Raw genomic sequence first — 21,165 nt, 5'->3', positions numbered from 1 at the left:
AAATCTTCCCCAGAACTTCCTCTCAGTCTGCTGAGGAGGCTCTTTTCCACCATCTTCCTCCTCCTCCTCCTCGTCCTCTTCTGCTCTTCTTTGGTTTTCTGTGCTTTGACTCTAAAGTGTCTGACTTTGTGTTTGCGTTCGTGTGTGTGGGTGGAGGAGATGAGTTGTTTGTGTCATGCTCCTTTAAATCAAAGGCGAGGGGAAGGCTGTGCTTTAATCACATTTCATGCCGACCTCACTTATCTTCCTCGCCTGTTGTTTAAAGCCTGTCACTGCAGATACATCGGCCTCGTTTGACTGCTACAGTATGGGGAGGCTGCACACTCAGCATATGCATATTCTGGATTCACAGAGAACAAACGGTGAAAAAAGTCCAACTGCAAAATGGCCGACAGTCTGGTAAAGTCTACCGTGGGACTGCGGGACGTATGAAAGTCCTTTAACATTTTCTTTGGAAATGCCAAGGTCTAACATTTGTCATATTTCTGAAGTGCGCAGGAGGCCTGCGGTTCATTAAGTGTTTCTGTGACAGCAAGAGGAAGCAGCAGCCTGAAGGTCACGGCGAGCGGCGACTTTCCGTCCTGAAAGCTGCTGATTCAAATTTCTCTGAACATCCTTGAAAGTGTTGTCCTCGGTGGTGGAGAGCAGACTGTTTTTGTCTGAAAATCCACAGGTGTTCAACACAGAGTAAATGTCAGGGTGCTAACGTGCAGGCGAGGGCGCTCACACACACAAGCAGCACGCTGACTCAGAGGGAACACCGCACAACAGGAAGTGAAGAACGACACAATCCTGCTGCTCAGGAAACACACGGCAGCATTACTGCGTTCACAGAGTGTGTGGATTCACCATACACTCCGTATGAATGCATTACTGTGTGTCACGTGAAAATAAATGACTTTGACATCCATATGTTTTCACAGATGATTATTATAAAACTTCACCACATCAGTTTCTGCAGCTCAGTGATGCACTTCACATTCAGGTAACTGCAGTGGATTTTCAGATCAATCATCTGTTATCTGTTATCGATCTGTTAATGTTCTGCTCCTATAAAACGTGCAGAAGGCCAAAGCATCGGACAGAGAATGAAGGAGGCAGCACCTGAGCTGCCGGAGCCCAAACTGCACCATCAGTACGCTGACGTGCAGGAGGTTCACGCCCACCTGGGCAGGTTCGCCATCTGTCACACCTGGACTGAAAAGTCATAGCAAGAAAATCAAAATACAAAAACTCCAGATATGAAAACTTTGTGTCTGAGCTGAGCTGCAGTTTCCTCTCATTGGCCGAAACCTTCTGTCACCTTTTAAAGTTTTCTTTCTCCCACAGTAAGTCAGCCTGGCTCACCTGAGTCACGACGGCCCGTGTGAAGTCGACCAATCGTTTTTCTCTGTTTTGGCCGAGTGGGCAGATTGTCCCTGTGAGGAAAGTCCACTCAGTATTCAGTGCTGCTTCACACCTGCTGGTGAACTGACCTTTAATAAGAAGGAAAACCCTAAATATTTCATTTGTGCTCAGCGCTGATTTATTTACTGTACGTTTCATGTGGTGCATGAAGGCCACCGTGTTTGTGATTTACAACACGGCTCGTTAATTATTTTGTTGATTGTTCTCAGCTGTTCATTAATTTACAGCAAATTAATTGACAGCAGCAATTAATTTCAAGGATGTCAGTAAATGTTGTTTCTGCTTTTATCTGCTACTCCACTCAGCGTGTCGGCACACACACACAGACACACACACACACACACACACACACACACACACACAGACAGACACACACACACACACACAGACACACACACACACACACACACACACAGACACACACACACACACAGACAGACACACACACACACACACAGACAGTGAGCATCATGTGACCCCCCCACACACACACACACACACAGACACACACACACACACACATACACACACAGCACTAGTTGACAACAGTAAGACGCCTCTTTAGGACATCAGACAGAACAAAAACTAAAGATGACTTCAGCTGATGAAAGTTGAATCTACAGGTTGGGAAAGATTCTGCTTATATGATAAAAACGTCTTTGTATCTTCTTAGTATTACAGTGAACTGAGTACAATATTTTGTTGTGTTAGTTATGCTCAGTGAATTAAAGTCGAGGTTTCTCCTCCTCCTTAACCACGCAGCCACCTCTGCTTCGCCACTTATCGAACGCTGGGGTTTCCTGTGTTGCTTGTAATGGCGGTGGGGGCCATTTGTCACAACAAGTTCACCTTCGCCGGAGGAAGGCTGAGGGGGAAGAAGGATGTCGGGAAATAAATGATTGCCGCCTTGATCCCAGCTGGCCACCAATCTTCCCTTCAACGCTTTCTGAAAAGCGGCGGCACAGGCAGGCCACCGGATTCCATACATTTCAAATGAAACGGTCATTGTTCCCTCAGATTAATACGTCCCGCCGGCGGTAAGACAGGAAAGCCTGATGTACCTGTCAAAGGTGGGCAGAAAAATAAATGACAGAGGAAAGAAACACAAGTCTGAAAATTATCTTTGAGTGCAAAGTGCAGAGACGGCGTTGAAGAGCCTCTGAGCCTGATGTGTGGAGCCGTGGAGGGAAACGCGTTGGGTTTACAGCGCTGCTCTTCACCAGCCGCACCAGCACAAAACTTCCAGGCTTTCAAAGAAAAATCTGAAACACTATTTTACTGGTTCAGACAACTGCAGCAGTAAATATTATCAACCCACGCCAGCGGCTGCTGACACACTGACGCCATTAAAACCATCAGTCACAGACCAGAGAGGCGGACTGACGCCAGCAGGTGGACAGACAGCCTGTCAGATGTGATGGAAGCTGGTTAACAGCAGACTACATGCCTGGTCGCCGATTCAGCAGTGTGTGTGTGAGAGTGTGTGTGTGTGTGTGTGTGTGTGTGTGTGTCCATTTCCATTTCCAAAGACAATTCATGGTCAAGAACACAAAGCCTGTGATTTGTACAAACTGCTGTGATACTCATGAATGAAGAAAACGTCAGCAGTCTTCAGAAGGAGTGAGAAGTCTGTTTGTTTTGAAGATGTTTTGTGCTGATTTTTCTTTTTTATTTCTGACTGATTGTTTCCTGCTCTGTGATGACTTGCTGTTTGCATCTCTAAAGCTTTCAGAGCTAAAGCTGCCGACTGGATCTTGATGTGACCTGCGAAGATCTGTGAGTCACACTGCATGTTGTGCCCAAACAGGAAGTGGTTTTGCTTAATGTTCTCCAAAGCAAAGTTGGGGCTTCTTGGTTGCTGGTTCTCCCCCTGGAACACATTAAACAGAGACGCCATCATCATAACTCACCATCTACTGATAGAATGTCCTTCAACAACACATTTAACCTCCAACTAAACCAGTGAAACATCTCAGTGCCAAACCAAATGACTGTTATTAATAACCATCTCTGTGAAAACCTTTGCTCCGCGGCAACTCGTCTCCCAGGACACTTTTGCTTTAATGAGAATTTATTTTTAGTTAACGTACAAGTTAAAGTGAGGGCTGTAAGAAACCACACTGTGTCGCCAAGGTCAGAAGAAGACAAGTTTTTGTACAAAAGCCTTTCAAAGTCAACTGCATTTAAACTGGTTGAGACGAGGTGAGTTTAACGAACGGCGATCGAGGACAGAAACGATGGGAGTTGCTTTGGTGTGATGCTCTTCCCAGCAGCTCTGAGGTTTTTACAGGAGACCTCCTGGTGCTCGCAGCAGACCTGCATGCTTTGGCCAGGAAGACATTTTATTCCAATTTTCCCAGTCAGCAGGCACAGTAATTAGAAATCAACCTCCTCTTTTTACTGTATTTAAAAGCACGACAATGGAGCCGCTGATTTCCTCCTTTAGAGAACACATTTCATTCGTTATTGTCTGTAGTCTCACGGCGACATGATGATCAGAGCAAAGTGTTCTGCTGCCACGTTTCCTGCACTGGAATAATAAAACTCTGATTCAGGCACAAATCTCTGTTGGGATAATTTGCACATAAAATCAGATAAAGTGATGTCATGGTGTGTAATGGACCTCGGCCACCGAGTGCACAACAGCAAGAAACTAAACTCGAGTCACATTAGGTTCCGTGATTTCAGTTGCTAACAGCTCCACATCGAGCCGAGACAAAGAAAGTTATTTAGGCATCAAACCGAACTAATGAACTGGACCTTCTGAAGAAAACTTTATGTCAACTCATTAAAAGAATCCTAAACACTAAATACTATCAAAGCAAATACCAAAGCTGTCAGCTACCGTGGCTAATATTAGCTAAAGTCAGCTAACAAAGCTAATGTGTGCTAATCTTCCCTTCTTCTTCTTGGGTTTGGTTTTCAGTGTTTGAGGTCACTGCTGTAGCCCCACACAGTTCACATTCAGGATCCAACCATCCACTTCCTGTTATCAGGGCTCGTTTCCCAGCTCGCCTGAGGTGTTCCTGTGCCAGCCGAGATACGAGCCCTGAATAAGTCCCGTCTCTCTCTGGATGTTCAGGGCTCAGAACTTCAGCCACAGGTGTGTGTTGATCTGCTGATAATCTGAGATGAGTTGCTGTAGTAACGTTTGTGCCTCTTATTGAAAGATTTGGGTCCACCAAGCTAAGTCAGTCCAGTTCATGAAGCTATCGGGCTGAATAAACTCTGGAAGAACAAATTTGTTAGCTGCGGTTTGGTGGTTGTTGTTGTTACTAACTGAATGAGCATCTGGTCCAGCTTATGTGTTTTAGTTATTATGCAAAATGTCTTTCCTTCAGATGGCTTTTGTGCCTTTTCACAACAACCCGGCGACAGACGGCAGGTGTTGAGCTCTCCTGTGTTTCACCTCTGCAACAAGTGTAATCTGCAGACGCTGCTGCACCGCTGCGACGCTCAGCTCTGTTATTTTGAACATTTTCCAATGCAAATATTGAGCCTCTCGCTGCCAAAACTGCTTCTTCTTTTCCACTGAAAATGGAACATAAACTCTCAGCTCCAGCGGGGCTTTTCTGGCCCATTTTTCCTGCCCTCTCCTCAGCAGTTGTTTGAGACAGCACAGCATCCTGAGGAATTAGCATCGTGAAGACCAGACGCTGCTGGCAGACCGTCAAGGTGCATCACACAGCTGACAAACAGCCTGCAGGTCGGTCAAAACTCCAGTGTTTCTGCGGAAAGGATTTCAGTTTTAAGGGCTGGGTTTAGATGTTTTAATCCGTTAAAAGTGCTGTTCTCCCTCCTCCTCATCACCCTCTCTCTCTCTCCATCTCCTGCTCTTTGTTCCTCCACCTTTCTGTCTTATTTCTCTCTCCGTCCTCCACCTCCTCCCTCCTCTCAGCGTGTCCCTGGTGAAGAGACGGTCACAGCAGATCGATGACTCGGACGGGGGACAGAAACAAGAGGACGGCCAGACGACTGCAGGCCGAGGACAGACGGCCGGCAGGAGATAAAAGCGACAGAGAGGTGAAGGAGGGATGGAGTGGGGGAGGAAGGTGAAGTAAAGGACAAAAAGCCTGTCTTCTAAAAATTATATTCATACATTATTTCTTCTGACGACAGCTGTTTCATGGAACACTTAAAAATGTTTTCAGGATTATGTTGAGTTCAGTTTTTCCGAGTTTTCCAGGTGAAGGCTGACAGCCGGAGTCCAGTCGGCTTCAGGTGTGGGCGACAGCAGACGACCACATGCACAGAGTTCAAACAAATGCTGGACGGCGTGGACACGTGTTGACGCGTGTGTCGGACAGCCGTGTGCTGTTTCCAGTTTGCATTAAGATCTCAGATATGAGATTTACTGCTGAGGAACTGAACTTCACCCCTGAGGGTTACAAGTAAGACAAAGAACTGAAGATTTTCATTCTTCATCACATCCGAAAAACTGTAAAATAAATAAATAAAAATAAATCCACTGTGTGCTGTGGACAAACTCATAAAAATATGTTTATGTTCTGGGCTTCGGGAGAAAATCAAACCTCATCAAGGAAGAGAAGACGGAGAGGACGGCAGCTGAGGGACACGAAGAGGAGGAAAGACAAAAAGACGCTTTTCTGTTGGGCTTCCTGCTGCAGATGGATGTTGAGGTCGGCGGGGTCCGCAGAGCCTCACAGCAGTTCCTGGGCGAGAAGCCTCCATAATAGGCACCAAAGGGAGAAGCAGCCGCCATCACGCACACGTTGGCGCCAATCACCCCGCGCCCACAGACGGGCAGTTATCAGCCGTCCTCCTATTGATTTCTGTCGCAGAGGTATTTACGGCGAGAGAAGAAATACAGTTAGTGACCACAGGACAGCGAGCGCATTTATCTCCTTTAACTGGCCCGCGGCTCCTTTTAACCACTTCAGCGCCAGGCGGCTCATCACAGGTGTCGGGGAGAGCTAATGATCCGTGTGAGGACCTGTTCACGTGAGAGGACCTGTCCATGTGAAGACCTGTCCATGTGAGAGGACCTGTCCACGTGAAGACCAGTCCATGTGAGGACCTGTTCACGTGAGAGGACCTGTCCATGTGAGAACCTGTCCATGTGAAGACCTGTCCATGTGAAGACCTGTCCATGTGAAGACCTGTCCATGTGAAGACCTGTCCATGTGAGAGGACCTGTCCACGTGAGAGGACCTGTCCATGTGAGGACCTGTCCATGTGAAGACCTGTCCATGTGAGGACCTGTCCATGTGAGGACCTGTCCACGTGAGGACCTGTCCATGTGAAGACCTGTCCACGTGAGAGGACCACTTTGAAAAATGTCCTCCACTCTGTGGACTGATGTCCTGCGTTTGTCGGTTGGACACTGGACTGTTCAGGCTGATTTCCAACATTGTTAGTTTTGTGTACTTAAGCACTTTAGTTTTTCTTTCTCTGTTACCCTGACACACACTGAGTGTGATGTTTTACAGTACAGAAACCAACTTTTCTCTGCTCTCCAGTGTGCAATGCTGCTTCTGCATTCCTGTAGCGGTCCACAACTCGGCCAGGGTCCGGTCCACAACTCGGCCAGGGTCCGGTCCACAACTCGTCCACGACGCCAGGTGGATCAGCTCATCTTTACATTTTAAACAGGGTGACTTTGTGTTCTGCTCCGTACGGAGCAGAGAGGGATGGCAGTAATTTCACTGCAGTTAATAATCCCAGTAGCGCCCGCCGCCTGCCCACAGTCTGAACAGGAGTGTCATCTGTTTCACCTGTGTGTATGTTCACACTGCTCAGGTGTGTGGACCGTGGAGCATCAGCGGATTGGACCGTGACCCCGTGCTGTTCCCGTCAGCCTCCCAAACACGATAAAGTGGAGATTTGTTCAAGGAGGGATGGTGACACTGTAAGTCGCCCCCACAGACCTCCACCCTGCTGTCAGGCTGACGCTGCTGTGCCAGGAAACGTCGTGCAGCCAGACGCCAGTGACATCACTTCCCTTGTCACGTCAGTCTGCAGGGCCTGTAGACAACTCGTCTTCGACACACAGCAGCAGACTCGGTGGGAGGAAATCCTGCTGTCCAAGATGGAGAATTTGTGAGGTTTTTGCCAGCTGAAGGACTTGAGGCGGCTGATTGGGTCTCTGTACACCTCGTTCCACCTGCACTCACACCTGAACGAGTGACTTTTATCTCCATTCATCTGCTTGTCACCAACTGAAGCCCACCTGCAGCATCATGTCAGACATTAATATCACCACTTGCATCACAACTAATTAAATCTTGAATTAATTACAGTTTAATTAGAAATTAGTTCACCAAGAAACACAAACTTAACTTTTTCACATAACAACTCAGCCAGCTCCAAACACTAAACTTGATGAGGTCAAAGTGGTTGGATGAGCTGACGGAGGCTGTAATGGGTTTGTAGGCAGCAGACACTGAGGTCCCGAAACAGAAGGAGGATCTGCTGGTCTTCTTCTGCAGCGGATCAATGAGCTGATCCAGGAAACAGATACCACGTCTGCAGAGCGAGACGGACACTTATCTGCACCGTCAGACCTTACTGTTCCTCACACACTCAGACACACACACAGACACACACACACACACACACACACACACACACACACACACTCAGACACTCACACACACTCAGACACGCACACACACACACACACACACACACACACACACACACACACACACACTCAGACACACACACACTCAGACACGCACACACACACACACACACACACACACACACACCTCGCAGCTCGGAGTCACCAGACCCCACAGGTTTCTGACTTTCTCACAGCTCCTGGTTTGTTTTCTGATTGCTAGCATTAGTTAGCGTTAGCAGCCTGGCTGCTGTCCAAAGCAAGAAACAACCGCAGGAATCCCAGTTTGAACTACAAACTCTGATCTCAGTGCTGCCATAAAGTAAAACTCCTCATGAAGGCAGGTTGTGTTGCTCTCAGGTCCCTCTCAGACCCTCTCAGGTCCCTCTCAGGCCTCTCTCAGACCCCCCTCTCAGGACCCGTTCAGGTCCCTCTCAGGCCTCTCTCAGACCCCCCTCTCAGGACCCTCTGGGGATCCATTCAGGACAGAGGAAAAACACGAACGTGGTTGACAGTCCTGTCAGGATGAACCATAACAGCTTGGGTGGTCCTCCACCCGTTCAGCAGTGAGACGTGGAACATCTGAAAGGTAAAAGCGAAAGCAACGAGGCTCCGCGTCCTTCACCACAGGCAAAGGGGGCGAGCAGCCGAATCCCTGCAGGCAACAATCAACACGTCATTTAGACCTCCAGCCGCGTGAACAAACACACGAGGTAACCAAACCGGTCTGAAGGGGCTGACTGACGGTCGGTTCAGTGTTTGGGACTCAGCACTCAGTACAGCTAATGTCTCACGAGTCTCGGTTCTCCTTAGGGAGAAACAACATGTGTTCCAGTGCGTCTGATTAAATTTAACGCCGACTCAGGGTTTCTGGTTCATGTTGTTGTACAGCAGAGGACCACATCAGACCATAAACCAACTCGGATCCCAGTCCTTCCATAAACTGCTCTGAGGACATCAGGTGTGTCAGATACTTTGCCCAAGTGTTTGTGTGTGAGTGTGTGTGTGAGTGTGTGTGTGTGTGTGTGTGAGTGCGTGTGTGTGTCTGTGTGTGTGTGTGTGTGTGTGTGTGTGTGCTCTCAGATCCTGCATCAGGTGTGAATGTCAGGGCATCAAAGCTCCAGTGAAATGAAAGTCAAATTTCAGGTTGGGCGTGGAGGACTTTGAGTCCAGGCGGGAACGACTTCCTGCTGTCGAGGTCAGAGGAACGCAGGGAGGTGTTTCCTAACCGAATGAAGCAGGACGGAGCAATTATGTTTACCTTCACATGAAAGCGAAGGTCAGCGTTAAAGACGAATCGCAGGAAGCTGACGGATTCCCGAGCTCGCGCTGAACAGGATGTTTGGTATTCTGTCAACATAAGAGCTCCATTTCTCGCTTTAAACTTGTCAAAGTGATTGAGTTTCCTGATGGTTAATGTAGTCGGCCGAGCCGAGAGATGAAACCTGCAGGAGGACCACAGGTGGGATGAGTTTCCCGGGGATGAAGATAAGCTCTGCGCACTTCAGTGACATTAAGTCCAACCCGGAGATTAAAGAAAATCAATTTTAAGAGTGACTTCTGAGACGTCAGGCTTCAGTTTGACCTTCAAATAAACCAACACACACGACCGATTCGCTCGCCGCCTTAAAACAGCTTGAAATCGATGTTTGATCGCGTTGGAACACAACCCGACTTAAAATCAGTGCACACAAAGGGAAACACACTGAAGCGTGTGAACCCGCAGCCGCTGAGAAAGACAGGAAGTGACCTCAGAAGTGACGCACTGCAAACACATCACACACTCCACTAACATGTCGGCTGCAGTACAGCAGCTCCTCAGGCCACGAGGGGGCGCTGTGCTCGGGCCCAGTGCTGAACGTGTCCTGAGACTGAGGCAGACTGAAGCACCAGGTGGACGTCACCTGACCGACCACCGGACGGGTTCAGTCGGGTTCCCCTGAGGAAGAACTGCAATCACTGTGACCCTCTGACTCTCAGCGCCACCATCAGGTCAGCGTGTGCCAACACGCGAACCGCCCACACTCGTCAAGTTGTTTCTGAAGTGGGTTCAAGATGTTTTGAGACAGCAGTCCTGTGTGTCCATCGTGTGTGTGTGTGTGTGTGTGTGTGTGTGTGTGTGTGCGCCCTAAACATATGATGTACAAGTGTGTGTTTGTTCTGTGGCAGGCTGTGATTAACCTCTCACTGTGGAGAAGGAGCACTCAGCACAACACACACTGTCACTGTGTGTGTGTGTGTGTGTGTGTGTGTGTGTGTGTGTGTGTGTGTGTGTCCAACGTGGGAACCAAAACAAACAGTGAGGAGTGAGGAGGAGTGGGAGGGCGAAAACGGGGGACAAGAGGAGCATTGTGGGACATCTGAGGCCACCTGACAGTCGGCGCTCACCTGTGAGCCACACGTTGACTCCACATCATCACTGCAGCGCCACCTACTGAGTGGTTCAAGCTACCACAACTTAGCTCCTGTTGCTTTAGAACACCTGCTATGGGACACACACACAGGCCCAGGTGACAACTTTGTTGCTATGGTAACGACAAGTCAATCCCTCTGCTTCTCTTTTCCTGTCCCTCTCTGCCTCTGATTGGCTCTCCATGATGTTCTAACCAGTTTAGATGAAACCACGACGAAGGTGTGAAGGAGGAGGAGGAGGAGGAGCAGGAGGAGGAGGAGGAGGTGAAGGAGGTTCAGGAGGTGCAGGAGGAGGAGGAGGTGCAGGAGGTGCAGGAGGAGGAGGTGCAGGAGGAGGAGGAGGAGGAGGAGGAGCAGGAGGAGGAGGAGGTTCAGGAGGTTCAGGAGGTTCAGGAGGTTCAGGAGGTTCAGGAGGTGCAGGAGGTGCAGGAGGTGCAGGAGGTGCAGGAGGAGGAGGTGCAGGAGGTGCAGGAGCAGCAGCCACATTCGTGTGTTTCCTGAGAGCAAACCACACTCGCCGGCTCTTGCAGACCATTTAAATGTGTTCCTCAGTGGTGTTTTAATGATGTTTTAACTTAATGAATTTGTATTTTCAGTTTCTATGTGCCGTTTTGCACTGCTGAAGATAATTTGTGTAGAAAGTTGCTGTTGACTGGTATGTTATGCAGCTGTTTTCATGTTTGAACTTCTGTGTCTGAGTTTGTGTGTCAGCTGCTGTTCTGTTGTTCCCCCAGCAGGTGTCACTGGTTCCCCTTCTGGTTCCCCTTCTGGTTCCCCTTCTGGTTCCCCTTCTGTACGTCGGCTCTCACGTCTGATTTCCTGTTGGGTAAACGTGTTCCTGGCTGGTTACTAACGTGTGCGCTGAGCTGGATGAAAACTGTAATGTGAAAGTTGTGTATCTTGAAGTGTTTTAAGACAAAAGGCCCGAAGGCAGCCGGCGAGGCGTTTGGTCGTCTGCAGAGGAAGTAAAGTTCTGTGACCCGCCGCTCGCTGTAGCTGCTTCTGTTACAGACAGGCCGACACGAAGGACGCCACGTCCACCGAAGTCTGCTTCCTCTGCAGTGTCTCACGTCACACAGGATCAGTGAGGTGATTATGGACCATCGGAGTCCGACTGAGCTCAGACCGTCTGTGGTTTGGACACGACAGGTGACTTACTGAACCGCCACGGGTGGCGCCCGTCACGCCAAGTTCACCCTCTCACACCAAACAGGAAGCTGGTTGAATTTTCTTCAGCCGAACGTGCACCTGCAGGCGGGAGACGCCACATACACCAGAGACAAACACACAAGTACCCACATATACACACAAAACACACACACAAACTGAGACCCTCCTCCACCTCCTCCTCCACCCACTGACCCACAGATCCTGAAGAGGGCGCAGCAGGAACGTGTGAGCGTGTGTGTGTCACTGCGTGTGTGTATGTGTGTGTCACTGTGTGTGTGTGTGTCACTGTGTGTGTGTGTGTGTGTCACTGTGTGTGTGTGTGTCACTGTGTGTGTGTGTGTCTGCGTTACTGTGTGTGTGTGTGTGTGTGTGTGTCACTGTGTGTGTGTGTCACTGTGTGTGTGTGAGTGGGTGTGTCACTGTGTGTGTGTGTCACTGTGTGTGTCACTGTGTGTGTGTGTGTCACTGTGTGTGTGTGTGTGTGTGTGTCACTGTGTGTGTTACTGTGTGTGTGTCACTGTGTGTGTGTGTGTGTCACTGTGTGTGTGTGTGTGTGTGTGTCACTGTGTGTGTGTGTCACTGTGTGTGTCACTGTGTGTGTGTGTGTCACTGTGTGTGTGTGTGTGTGTGTGTCACTGTGTGTGTGTGTGTGTGTGTGTGTGTGTGTGTGTCACTGTGTGTGTGTGTCACTGTGTGTGTGTGTGTGTGTGTGTCACTGTGTGTGTGTGTGTCACTGTGTGTGTGTGTGTTACTGTGTGTGTGTCACTGTGTGTGTGCCTCACTGTGATGAAATTAAAAGTTGATCAGGCTGATGTGTGAGGGTTGAAATCCCGTCATGGCAGCGACCAGAGTCCTCTGCTGTGTGTCAGCCCCACTTCCTGTCACCCTCGAGCTGCTGGGGGGATGAGCCAATCCCAGCTGACTACAGGTGAGAGGCGGGTTCACCCTGGACGGGTCACCGGCCAATCACAGGGCTGACACACACACACACACACACACTCATTCAGATTCACAGGCTGCACCTGAAAGTAAACAGTTGGAATATTTAAGTACATTTTGCTGCTAATGTTTTGTTCCGTCAGCAGGTGTGAGTGTTTCTCCCACCTGTCAGAGTCCGTCCACGTCTCCATGGAGACAACACGCAGATCCGCCTCTCAAAGCTGCAAACACACACACACGTTAGTCAGCGCGTACGTTAACGTCGAGAATAAAAACTGATGCAAACGATAAACTTTTACTTCAGTTAAGGATCAGAATACTTTCTCCACCGCGGCCAAAACCTCTGGGCACAACATGTGAAGATTCACACACACACACACACACACACACACACACACTAACCTTGGTCTGGCAAACTCTGCAGTAGCAAATCAGAGCTCAGCCGTCCAATCATCCTCCAGCTCTCAGCTTTGTGTGTGTGTGTGTGTGTATGAGTGTGTGTGTGTGTCTCATTACTTCAGTGGCCTTGGTGAACATAATCAGAATTCAGAACTGAAAATGAATCACAAACTGTCTCACACAAACACACAGTCTCACAGTCACACACACACACACACACAATCCAGCCATATAAGGAGTGAGTGCATGTGTGTGTGTGTGTGTGTGTGTGTGTGTGTGTCCTTTTTAAAACAGAATGAAATGAGCTGTCAATATGTCATTTTAAGGTGTGAGGCGAAGTGAAGGAAGCAGTGCAGAACACACACACACACACACACAGAGAAGAGGGAGGTCCACCCACCCATACGTCATCGAGCAGAAGAAGAGGAGTCTTTGTGCCTCAGTGAAGCTCAACACTGCCCCCTGCTGTCAGGACGGAGAACAGAAGCAACAGAAGCAGGAAGTCCTGCACGGATGTGATGTGATGTTCCAGTGAAGGGAAATCTTAATGCTTCAGCACACCAAGACATTTTGGACAATGCTATGCTTCCAACTTTGTGGCAACAGTTTGTTGAAGGCCCTTTTCTATTCCAGCATGACTGTGCCCCAGTGCACAAAGCAAAGCTCCATAAAGACATGGTTGGATGAGTTTGGTGTGGAAGAACTTGACTGGCCCACACAGAGCCCTGACCTCAACCCCATCCAACACCTTTGGGATGAACTGGAACGGAGATTGTGAGCCAGGCCTTTTGGTCCAACTCCAGTTCCACCACATCCCAAAGGTGCTCTATTGGATTGAGATCTGGTGACTGTGGAGGCCATTTGAGTACAGTGAACTCATCGTCATGTTCAAGAAAGCAGTCTGAGATGATTCTAGCTTTATGACATGGTGCGTTATCCTGCTGGAAGTAGCCTTCAGAAGATGGGTACACCGTGGTCATAAAGGGAGGGACATGGTCAGAAACAATACTCAGGTAGGCTGTGGCGTTGCATCGTTGGTACTAAGGGGCCCAAAGAGTGCCAAGAAAATATCCCCCGCACCATTACACCACCACACCAGCCTGAACCGTTGATACAAGGCAGGATGGATCCATGCTTTCATGTTGTTGACGCCAAATTGTGACCCTAACATCCGAATGTCACAGCAGAAATCGAGACTCATCAGACCAGGCAACGTTTTTCCAGTCTTCTATTGTCCAATGTCGGTAAGTCTGTGCGAATTGTAACCTCAGTTTCCTGTTCTTAGCTGACAGGAGTGGCACCTGGTGTGGTCTTCTGCTGCTGTAGCCCATCTACCTCAAGGTTCGAAGTGTTGTGCGTTCAGAGAAGCTCCTCTGCATACCTTGGTTGTAACGAGTGGTTATTTGAGTTACTGTTGCCTTCCTATCAGCTCAAACCAGTCTGGCCATTCTCCTCTGACCTCTGACCTCTGACCTCAGACCATTCTCTGTAAAGCCTAGAGATGGTTGTGCGTGAAAATCCCAGTAGATCAGCAGTTTCTGAAATACTCAGACCAGCCCGTCTGGCACCAACAACCGTGCCACATTCAAAGTCACTTAAATCACCTTTCCTCCCCATTCTGATGCTCGGTTTGAACTGCAGCAGATCGTCTTGACCATGTCTACATGCCTAAATGCATTGAGTTGCTGCCATGTGATTGGCTGATTAGAAATTTGCGTTAACGAGCATCTGGACAGGTGTGCCTAATAAAGTGGCCAGTGAGTGTATATATACATTTTACTTCACTATCTGACAGCTGTAGTTGCTTTGCTGATGAGGATTTTTAAGTCTCTTTGAGTCTCACTGGGTTGAAATTTGCACTGAACATCCAGCAAACCCTGAGGAAACCCTGAGGAAACGCTGAGGAAACGCTGAGGAAACGCTGAGGGCAGTTTACAACATCACTTATCTAAATATCTGTTTAAGAATGTTTGACAGAAATCAAATTAATAAAAATCAGTCAGTCAGTCAGACATTACTTCAGTTTAACTGAAACTTAATTTCAGTGTGTTAATATCCATTGCAAGTTTATATATACATAAAAAGATGTTTTATTACTCCATCATTTGATATTTTTTGAAAACAAGAAATTTAAGTTTTTCATCTTTTATTTCAAGTGTTTCTTTATATGTAACACTTAATAATTAACAATGTAAGTTATTATAATAATTTTCAGCCAGTAGTTTTGTCAGTTTAATATTTTGGTCTAATTTAAAGATCTTTTCCTTCAAACTCTGCAGACCTTTGACTCCTCCGATCCTGTCGTAATCTGACGTAATCTGAGGATTATAAACTGTTCTCAGATCAGATCAGCCTACTTGTTGTACAGGCAAGAGTCCTGTAGGGGGCAGCAGCACTCTGTCACACAGACAGAGCTGCTCTGAAACACCACAGAAGATGAAAGAAGTTTTCTTTTCACTCTTTCACTGTTGAACTTTGTTTGTGTTTTAATCTTAGAACGTCGCCTGACTCGAACATCTTTGTTCCTCAGGTTGGTGAAGCAGATCAGGTCAGATCCTTCACCACAGTAAAAGCACCACACTTTCGAAGTCCACTAGTACAAAAGTCCTGCATTCCAAGTCCTACATAAGTAAAAGTACAGCAAAATGTGAAGTATCAGCAGTAAAATGTCTCTGTGTGACTGATTCAGTGCTGTCAGCTTTATGCAGTAAAAGTACAGCAGTATACAAAGTTAATATACTGTATACACTATTGTTAAGTGATTACTAGACACATTAGTTTACTGTTAATTAACGTTCAGTTCAAGTTTCATTAATAAATATTAAATGAGGGAGAGTGAATGGATGGATGGATTGGATGGATGGATGGTGGGTGGGTGGACGGATGGATGGAAGAGTGGATGGGTGGATGGATGGTTGGACGGATGGAAGAGTGGATGAGTGGGTGGATGGATGGATGGATGGATGGATGGATGGAAGAGTGGATGGATGGATGGATGGATGGATGGAAGAGTGGATGGGTGGATGGATGGTTGGACGGATGGAAGAGTGGATGAGTGGGTGGATGGATGGATGGATGGATGGATGGATGGAAGAGTGGATGGATGGGTGGATGGATGGATGGAAGAGTGGGAACAAACACTTGTCTTTCACTGTGATACTGCAGACGTTCAGTGGTTCTTCTGTTTGGGTCTTGTGTGACGTCCTCACAGCTGGAGGTGAGCTCACCTGCTCGTGTCAGGTGTGTTTACTGCAGTCACCTGACGTGTCAAAGCAACGAGGGACGACTTTCAGCCGGTGCTCATCAGACATGTAATTCAAGTTTATGTCCCATAGAAACAGAAAACAAAGAGTTCATGAGTCCAGAGCCTCAAGTCCAAGTCGAGTCTCAAGTCATCGCGTGTTTGTCTGAAGTCCAACTTTTCATATGAAGTCAGTCTGAAGCCGTTACAGAATGATGAATCCGAACGCACCAAACGCACTCTGAACAAATCCTGAAAGTCAACATTTCAGGTGTCATTTTCAGCAACACAAATTTCAACTTCAGTTTATTCCAAGTGAAGCATCACTCAGAGAGTTGGACTGAGGTCAGGAAATGAAAAATAATTTCAACAGTTCAGTCTGACAGTCGATTTTCCTTTAGTTCCTTCATAATAATGGAACTCGCTCTCGTTGGCGGGCCGTGAAACGCCTGAACCAAACCAAAGTTAAGGTTCAGGTGTGAGCTGGTAAAGTCTGTGAGGGATTGACTTGGCTGTGGACATGTCCTGTCCTGTCCTGTCCTGCTCCTCCATCGATCAGAGGAAAGCAGCTCCTGTTCCACTATAAATACTCTGTGTGCTGCTATCAGTGTCCTTGTGCAGTCCTCCTCCATCTTAGCCTGCTCCTCCTCTTCCTCCTCCATCTTTCTGTCCCTCTGCTGCAGTTATTTCTGTCTCGATCTATAACCTCTGGCCACTCAGGCTGGTGTCAGGTGGCAAAACCACACAATCTGCTGCACGTGTCATGTTTGTGTTTCGTCTTAAAGGTGCAGTTTGTAAGACCGGCATTTTATTTTTAAAAGTTCAGGAAATGAAGTCAGATCAACGGCAGACTGAGGAAACAACAGAGCTGACGTTCTGCCAGACGTCTCCGTGTGAGGAGAAAGATTCCAGAAGGGAAACATTCTCACACCAATTTTCCCAAGAAAACTGAAAAGGCTGCAGGCCGTTAGCTCCCCAGCTAACTGAGCTAATGGCAGCTGCAGCTAAGCAGACGCGGCAGGAAGCAGCAGCTGCTGGTCACATGACAAGCAGATCCTCTAAATAAGCGTCACATGATCTCTTTTCTCGCTGCGCTCATGTTCATCGGTCAGGCTGTGGGCTCTGGTTTCTGGTCTGTCTGTCATTCAGTCCATCACTTCACCAGCTTGTGTGTGAAAGGTCTTTAGTCACCACACACACACACACACACACAGACACACACACACACACACACACACACACCCCTTCCCGCCCTCCTGTCTCACATTCAGCTCTTCTTCTGTGGTGTCTTCCTCTTTACAAAAAGCACACAGAGCAGCTTGTCGCTTTGGGATAAATAATTTAATGCAGTTACTTTGTCAATATATGCACACTCGCACTCACAGAAGAGAAACAATAAGCCGCCCATCCCCCGACGTCTCGCCTTCCCTCCCTCGTCCCAACACAAGACAAACGAGTAAACAACAAATAAAACAGTCAGTGTGATATTGCTCAGTGCACAATAAACACTCTGTGCACGCAGACATGCTCTGAATGTAAGTACCGCATCCGTTCATATGGAGAGGAAACACACACACACACACACACACACGCACGCAAGTGAAGAACGTCAGCGTCCTCGTCAGCCCTTCAGATGTGACTTTCATCCATCTGATTATCATCACCTTTATGGGCAAATAAACGTGAACAGAACCGTGAAACAGTTTCAGAATCAGCAGATCCAAAACGCTCTGAAGAAGTGAGAACAGGAAGTGAACTTTTTTCAAGCAGGGTGTAAATCATAACATCAAATCTGTCACTTCAACATCCAGTTTGTCCTCTTCATCATGTGAGCGCGACCTGATTAACAGTTAGGATTATCCTCCAGAGCTCAGGCCAGGATGAAACGTTGAAAAGGACAAAAGACTTTGGATTTTAAAATAACAAAAGAAAAATCTAACAAGAACTTAGCATGTTATTAATTCATTTTTAAATTCAGGCTTTTAATCGAGCTTTTCACGTCTGATTAAACTCTCTCCAATAACAAATTAAACATGCACACACCAACAGGAAACTGAACAAATCGGGATTGAAAAGTATGTTGTTGTTTTTTATCCGACACACACTTTGATTACAGTGTAGGCAGCCAGGGAGGTTAAAGTTTTAAACGTACACATTCCTAACGATCACAACACGTTCTGTGATAAAGATAACGGAAAACGTTTTGTTTTAGGTGAACTGTCCCTTTAGTTTGTAGAAAAGTCGTGCTCAGAGAGACGGATGATGACCCTTAGCCGATTCACGCAGTGGAAAGTTTAATACTTTAGCTCCAGTCTGCAGCCAGTTAGCCGTTTCCTGTCCCGATGCTAAGCTAACTGGCTGCTGACTGCAGCTTCTGTCTGTGTGTGTGTTGTGTCTCCACAGAGGTAGAGGTGATGTGTGTGTGTGTGTGTGTGTGTGTGTGTGTGTGAGAGTACCTGTGCTGACAGGTGGAGGTGAGCTGTTGTGCTAATGTGACAGCAAGTTCTCACACTGAAGGAAGCTGCTGTCCTCCCACCGAGGGCCTCATTTTGATTGGAGCGTTGTTTGCCTCAGCGTGTGTGTGTGTGTGTGCGTGTGTGTTGTTTTTCTCCTCCCCGCTATCCTGTCGTGTGTGTCCTGTTTCCACTGCAGTGAGTCTGAGACTGTGAACTGGGACCACGTGGGGAACGAGTCCCAGCACCAACACGGGTTCAGAGGACCTGATGTGGTCTTTCTGAGTGAGCTCATGTGGGTTTGAGCTTCAGCACTTTGTTCAGGTCCATTCTGAACATATTTGTATTAACAAGCCTGAGACTCAGGAGGTCCATCTGATCTGACCAATCAGACGTCACGATGTTCAGCTGGAGTCCAGTGTGTGTGTGTGTGTGTGTGAGTGAATGAGTTTCTGCTCGGCTAGCGGACAGTTCAGCGACGCCTCTTTCACACCGAAGACAGAAAACCCACGTGGCTTCTGCGCTCGGTGTGAAGGGCGACGGTCGCTTTTCATTACCGGGTCACATGACTCTGCGGGTATTCATCTGCTCCTGCTCTGATTGGCTGTGATGCAAACACGCTAGAGCAGAAACGAAGAGGGACAAATGGCAGACAGCATTCAGTTCACCTTCACTTAGAGAAACAGGAAGTTCTGTGGACTTTCAAAGTAAAACAACAGCACACACTCACTCATCCATCAGCACAGACCTGTGAGAAATCTTTGGGTTCACTGATATGTTAAAGTGTGTGTGTGTGTGTGTGTGTTAGGAGGAGGCAGGCTTGCTGTAGTCCTCGACCCCGGTGATGGTGGCTTTGCAGAAGAAACAGTCCTTGTTGTTCATCAGGTGCTGGTTGATGCAGGCTCTGGGAACCGAAACGGAGAAACAAGTTCAGTGGTCATGTGACTTTGTCTGTTCCCACACATCTGTCCTGTCTGTCCTGTCTGTCCTGTCTGTTCTGTCTGTTCCCACACATCTGTCCTGTCTGTTCTGTCTGTTCCCACACATCTGTCCCATCTGTTTTCTCTCATGTAGAAACAAATGAAGCAGATTTTTGTGTAACTGGTTGGCTGTCTTACACACATCCTGCGGTTTCCTCTCCGGTCCAGTCAATTGGAGGCTCCCTTACTGTGTTACGCAGCAGTAAAGGAGGGGAAAGCGACCGAAAAGCAGCAGGAAGAACAGAGAGAACGAGAAGGAACTGCAAAAGGAAGAAAGGAAACAGCTGATCCGGTCCCAGCAAACTGATGTGTGGGTAAAAATGAGCCCGAGTTCGGCCTTGGAGGCGATTAGACCGAGCTCATGTCAGTGTGGTTTACTCCTCGTGACAGCACTCTCAATCAGCACCAGAATAATCCATATAACTGCTGAGTTGGCGTGTCAGCGAAGCTAAATCAAGCGCACCTCCAGGATAACATGAAATATGTATTGAGGTCTGTTCTGGACGAAGGCCTGCTGCCCACAGAGCAGCTCAGCTTTTCAGCCTCAATCAGCAGTTACCAAACAGCTGACTCACACACCTGTGTGTGTGTGTGTGTGTGTGTGTGTGTGTGTGTGTGTGTGTGTGCACAGTGTTGGCTTCAACACAAACATTTAGAAGGAATCTCATATTTTATAATACAAATCACTTTAAACTTCATCAATTTTGCATTTTCATAAAAACTCTTTTGTTTACGCACACCAGCTTTGTGGAAAGTTTTTGTCTTTTTTGAATCTTTTCATTCTCTTTATTCTCTTAAGCTTTGATTTGCTGCTGTTCTTTCCTGTTTCTTTATTGTTCTTTCTCTTGATATTTTGTTTATCCTGTTTTGTCTGCCTAAGTACTTTGGTTCTAAGATGATAAAGTTATCATAATAATAAGAATAATTATTGTTATGTTACTCTGCTGTAATTGTGGCTATGAGTCAGCTGCTGTTCTGCCTTCGCCGCTCGTCGTGATCAAAGTTACTGTACGAGAAAGTTTTGATCATATTTGACATAAATCAGACAGCAGAAATAAGAAGCTGAACAGAATTCAACAACTTTCTCCTCCACAAACTTCAGCCTGAGTGTGAGGAGGCAGCAGAGGAACATGAAACGTGTGTGTGGGGTGTTTCAGATGAAACGAGCAGAGTGTGTGTGTGAGTGTGTGTGTGTGTGAGTGTGTGAGTGTGTGTGTGTGTGTGTGTGTGAGTGTGAACTCACTTGCAGGACTTGTGGGAGCAGGGCTTGAAGATGGCGGAGATGGAGTGAGCGTAGCAGATGGGGCAGAGGTCTTCTTCACTGGGCGGCTACGACACACAAAGAAAACAGCTGATCAGGATGATTAGAGAATTTTGACATGTTTGATGTTAAAGGAGGAGGAGGAGGGGGAAAGAAGGAGGAGGAGGAGGAGGAGGAGGAGGAGGAGAACAGCATTGACCTCCTGCTGCTCCTCTCAACACACTTCAAACATGCTAAAAAGAATTCACGCCTTGTGGTGTGAATGGAAAACACGTATGTCTTCACCTCACACGCTCTCTTCACCTTCAGCTCCTCCTCCT

At 47.6% G+C, this 21,165-nt stretch overlaps 1 protein-coding gene across 6 annotated transcripts in view; it reads right to left on the bottom strand.

Annotated features, from left to right (window-relative positions):
- Positions 1–10,089: 10,089 nt before the first annotated feature.
- Positions 10,090–21,165, bottom strand: part of LOC124057096 (E3 ubiquitin-protein ligase RNF123) — an 84,984-nt gene continuing 73,908 nt past the window's right edge. For 5 of the 6 annotated variants that reach the window (XM_046385216.1, XM_046385217.1, XM_046385214.1 and 2 more), the window contains 2 exons: positions 20,828–20,913; positions 18,106–19,508 (listed from right to left, as the gene is read on the bottom strand). In XM_046385216.1, the coding sequence (XP_046241172.1) occupies positions 19,409–19,508; positions 20,828–20,913 (186 nt within the window). In that variant the 3' untranslated portion in view covers positions 18,106–19,408. Of the gene's footprint in view, positions 10,118–18,105; positions 19,509–20,827; positions 20,914–21,165 lie in introns of those variants that run through there. The other variant, XM_046385215.1, reaches the window with a different exon arrangement.

Source organism: Scatophagus argus, chromosome 3, assembly GCF_020382885.2.
Source record: "Scatophagus argus isolate fScaArg1 chromosome 3, fScaArg1.pri, whole genome shotgun sequence".
In the NCBI taxonomy this organism is placed as follows: Eukaryota; Metazoa; Chordata; class Actinopteri; family Scatophagidae; genus Scatophagus; species Scatophagus argus.
This window is presented reverse-complemented; position numbering and strand designations above follow the sequence as displayed.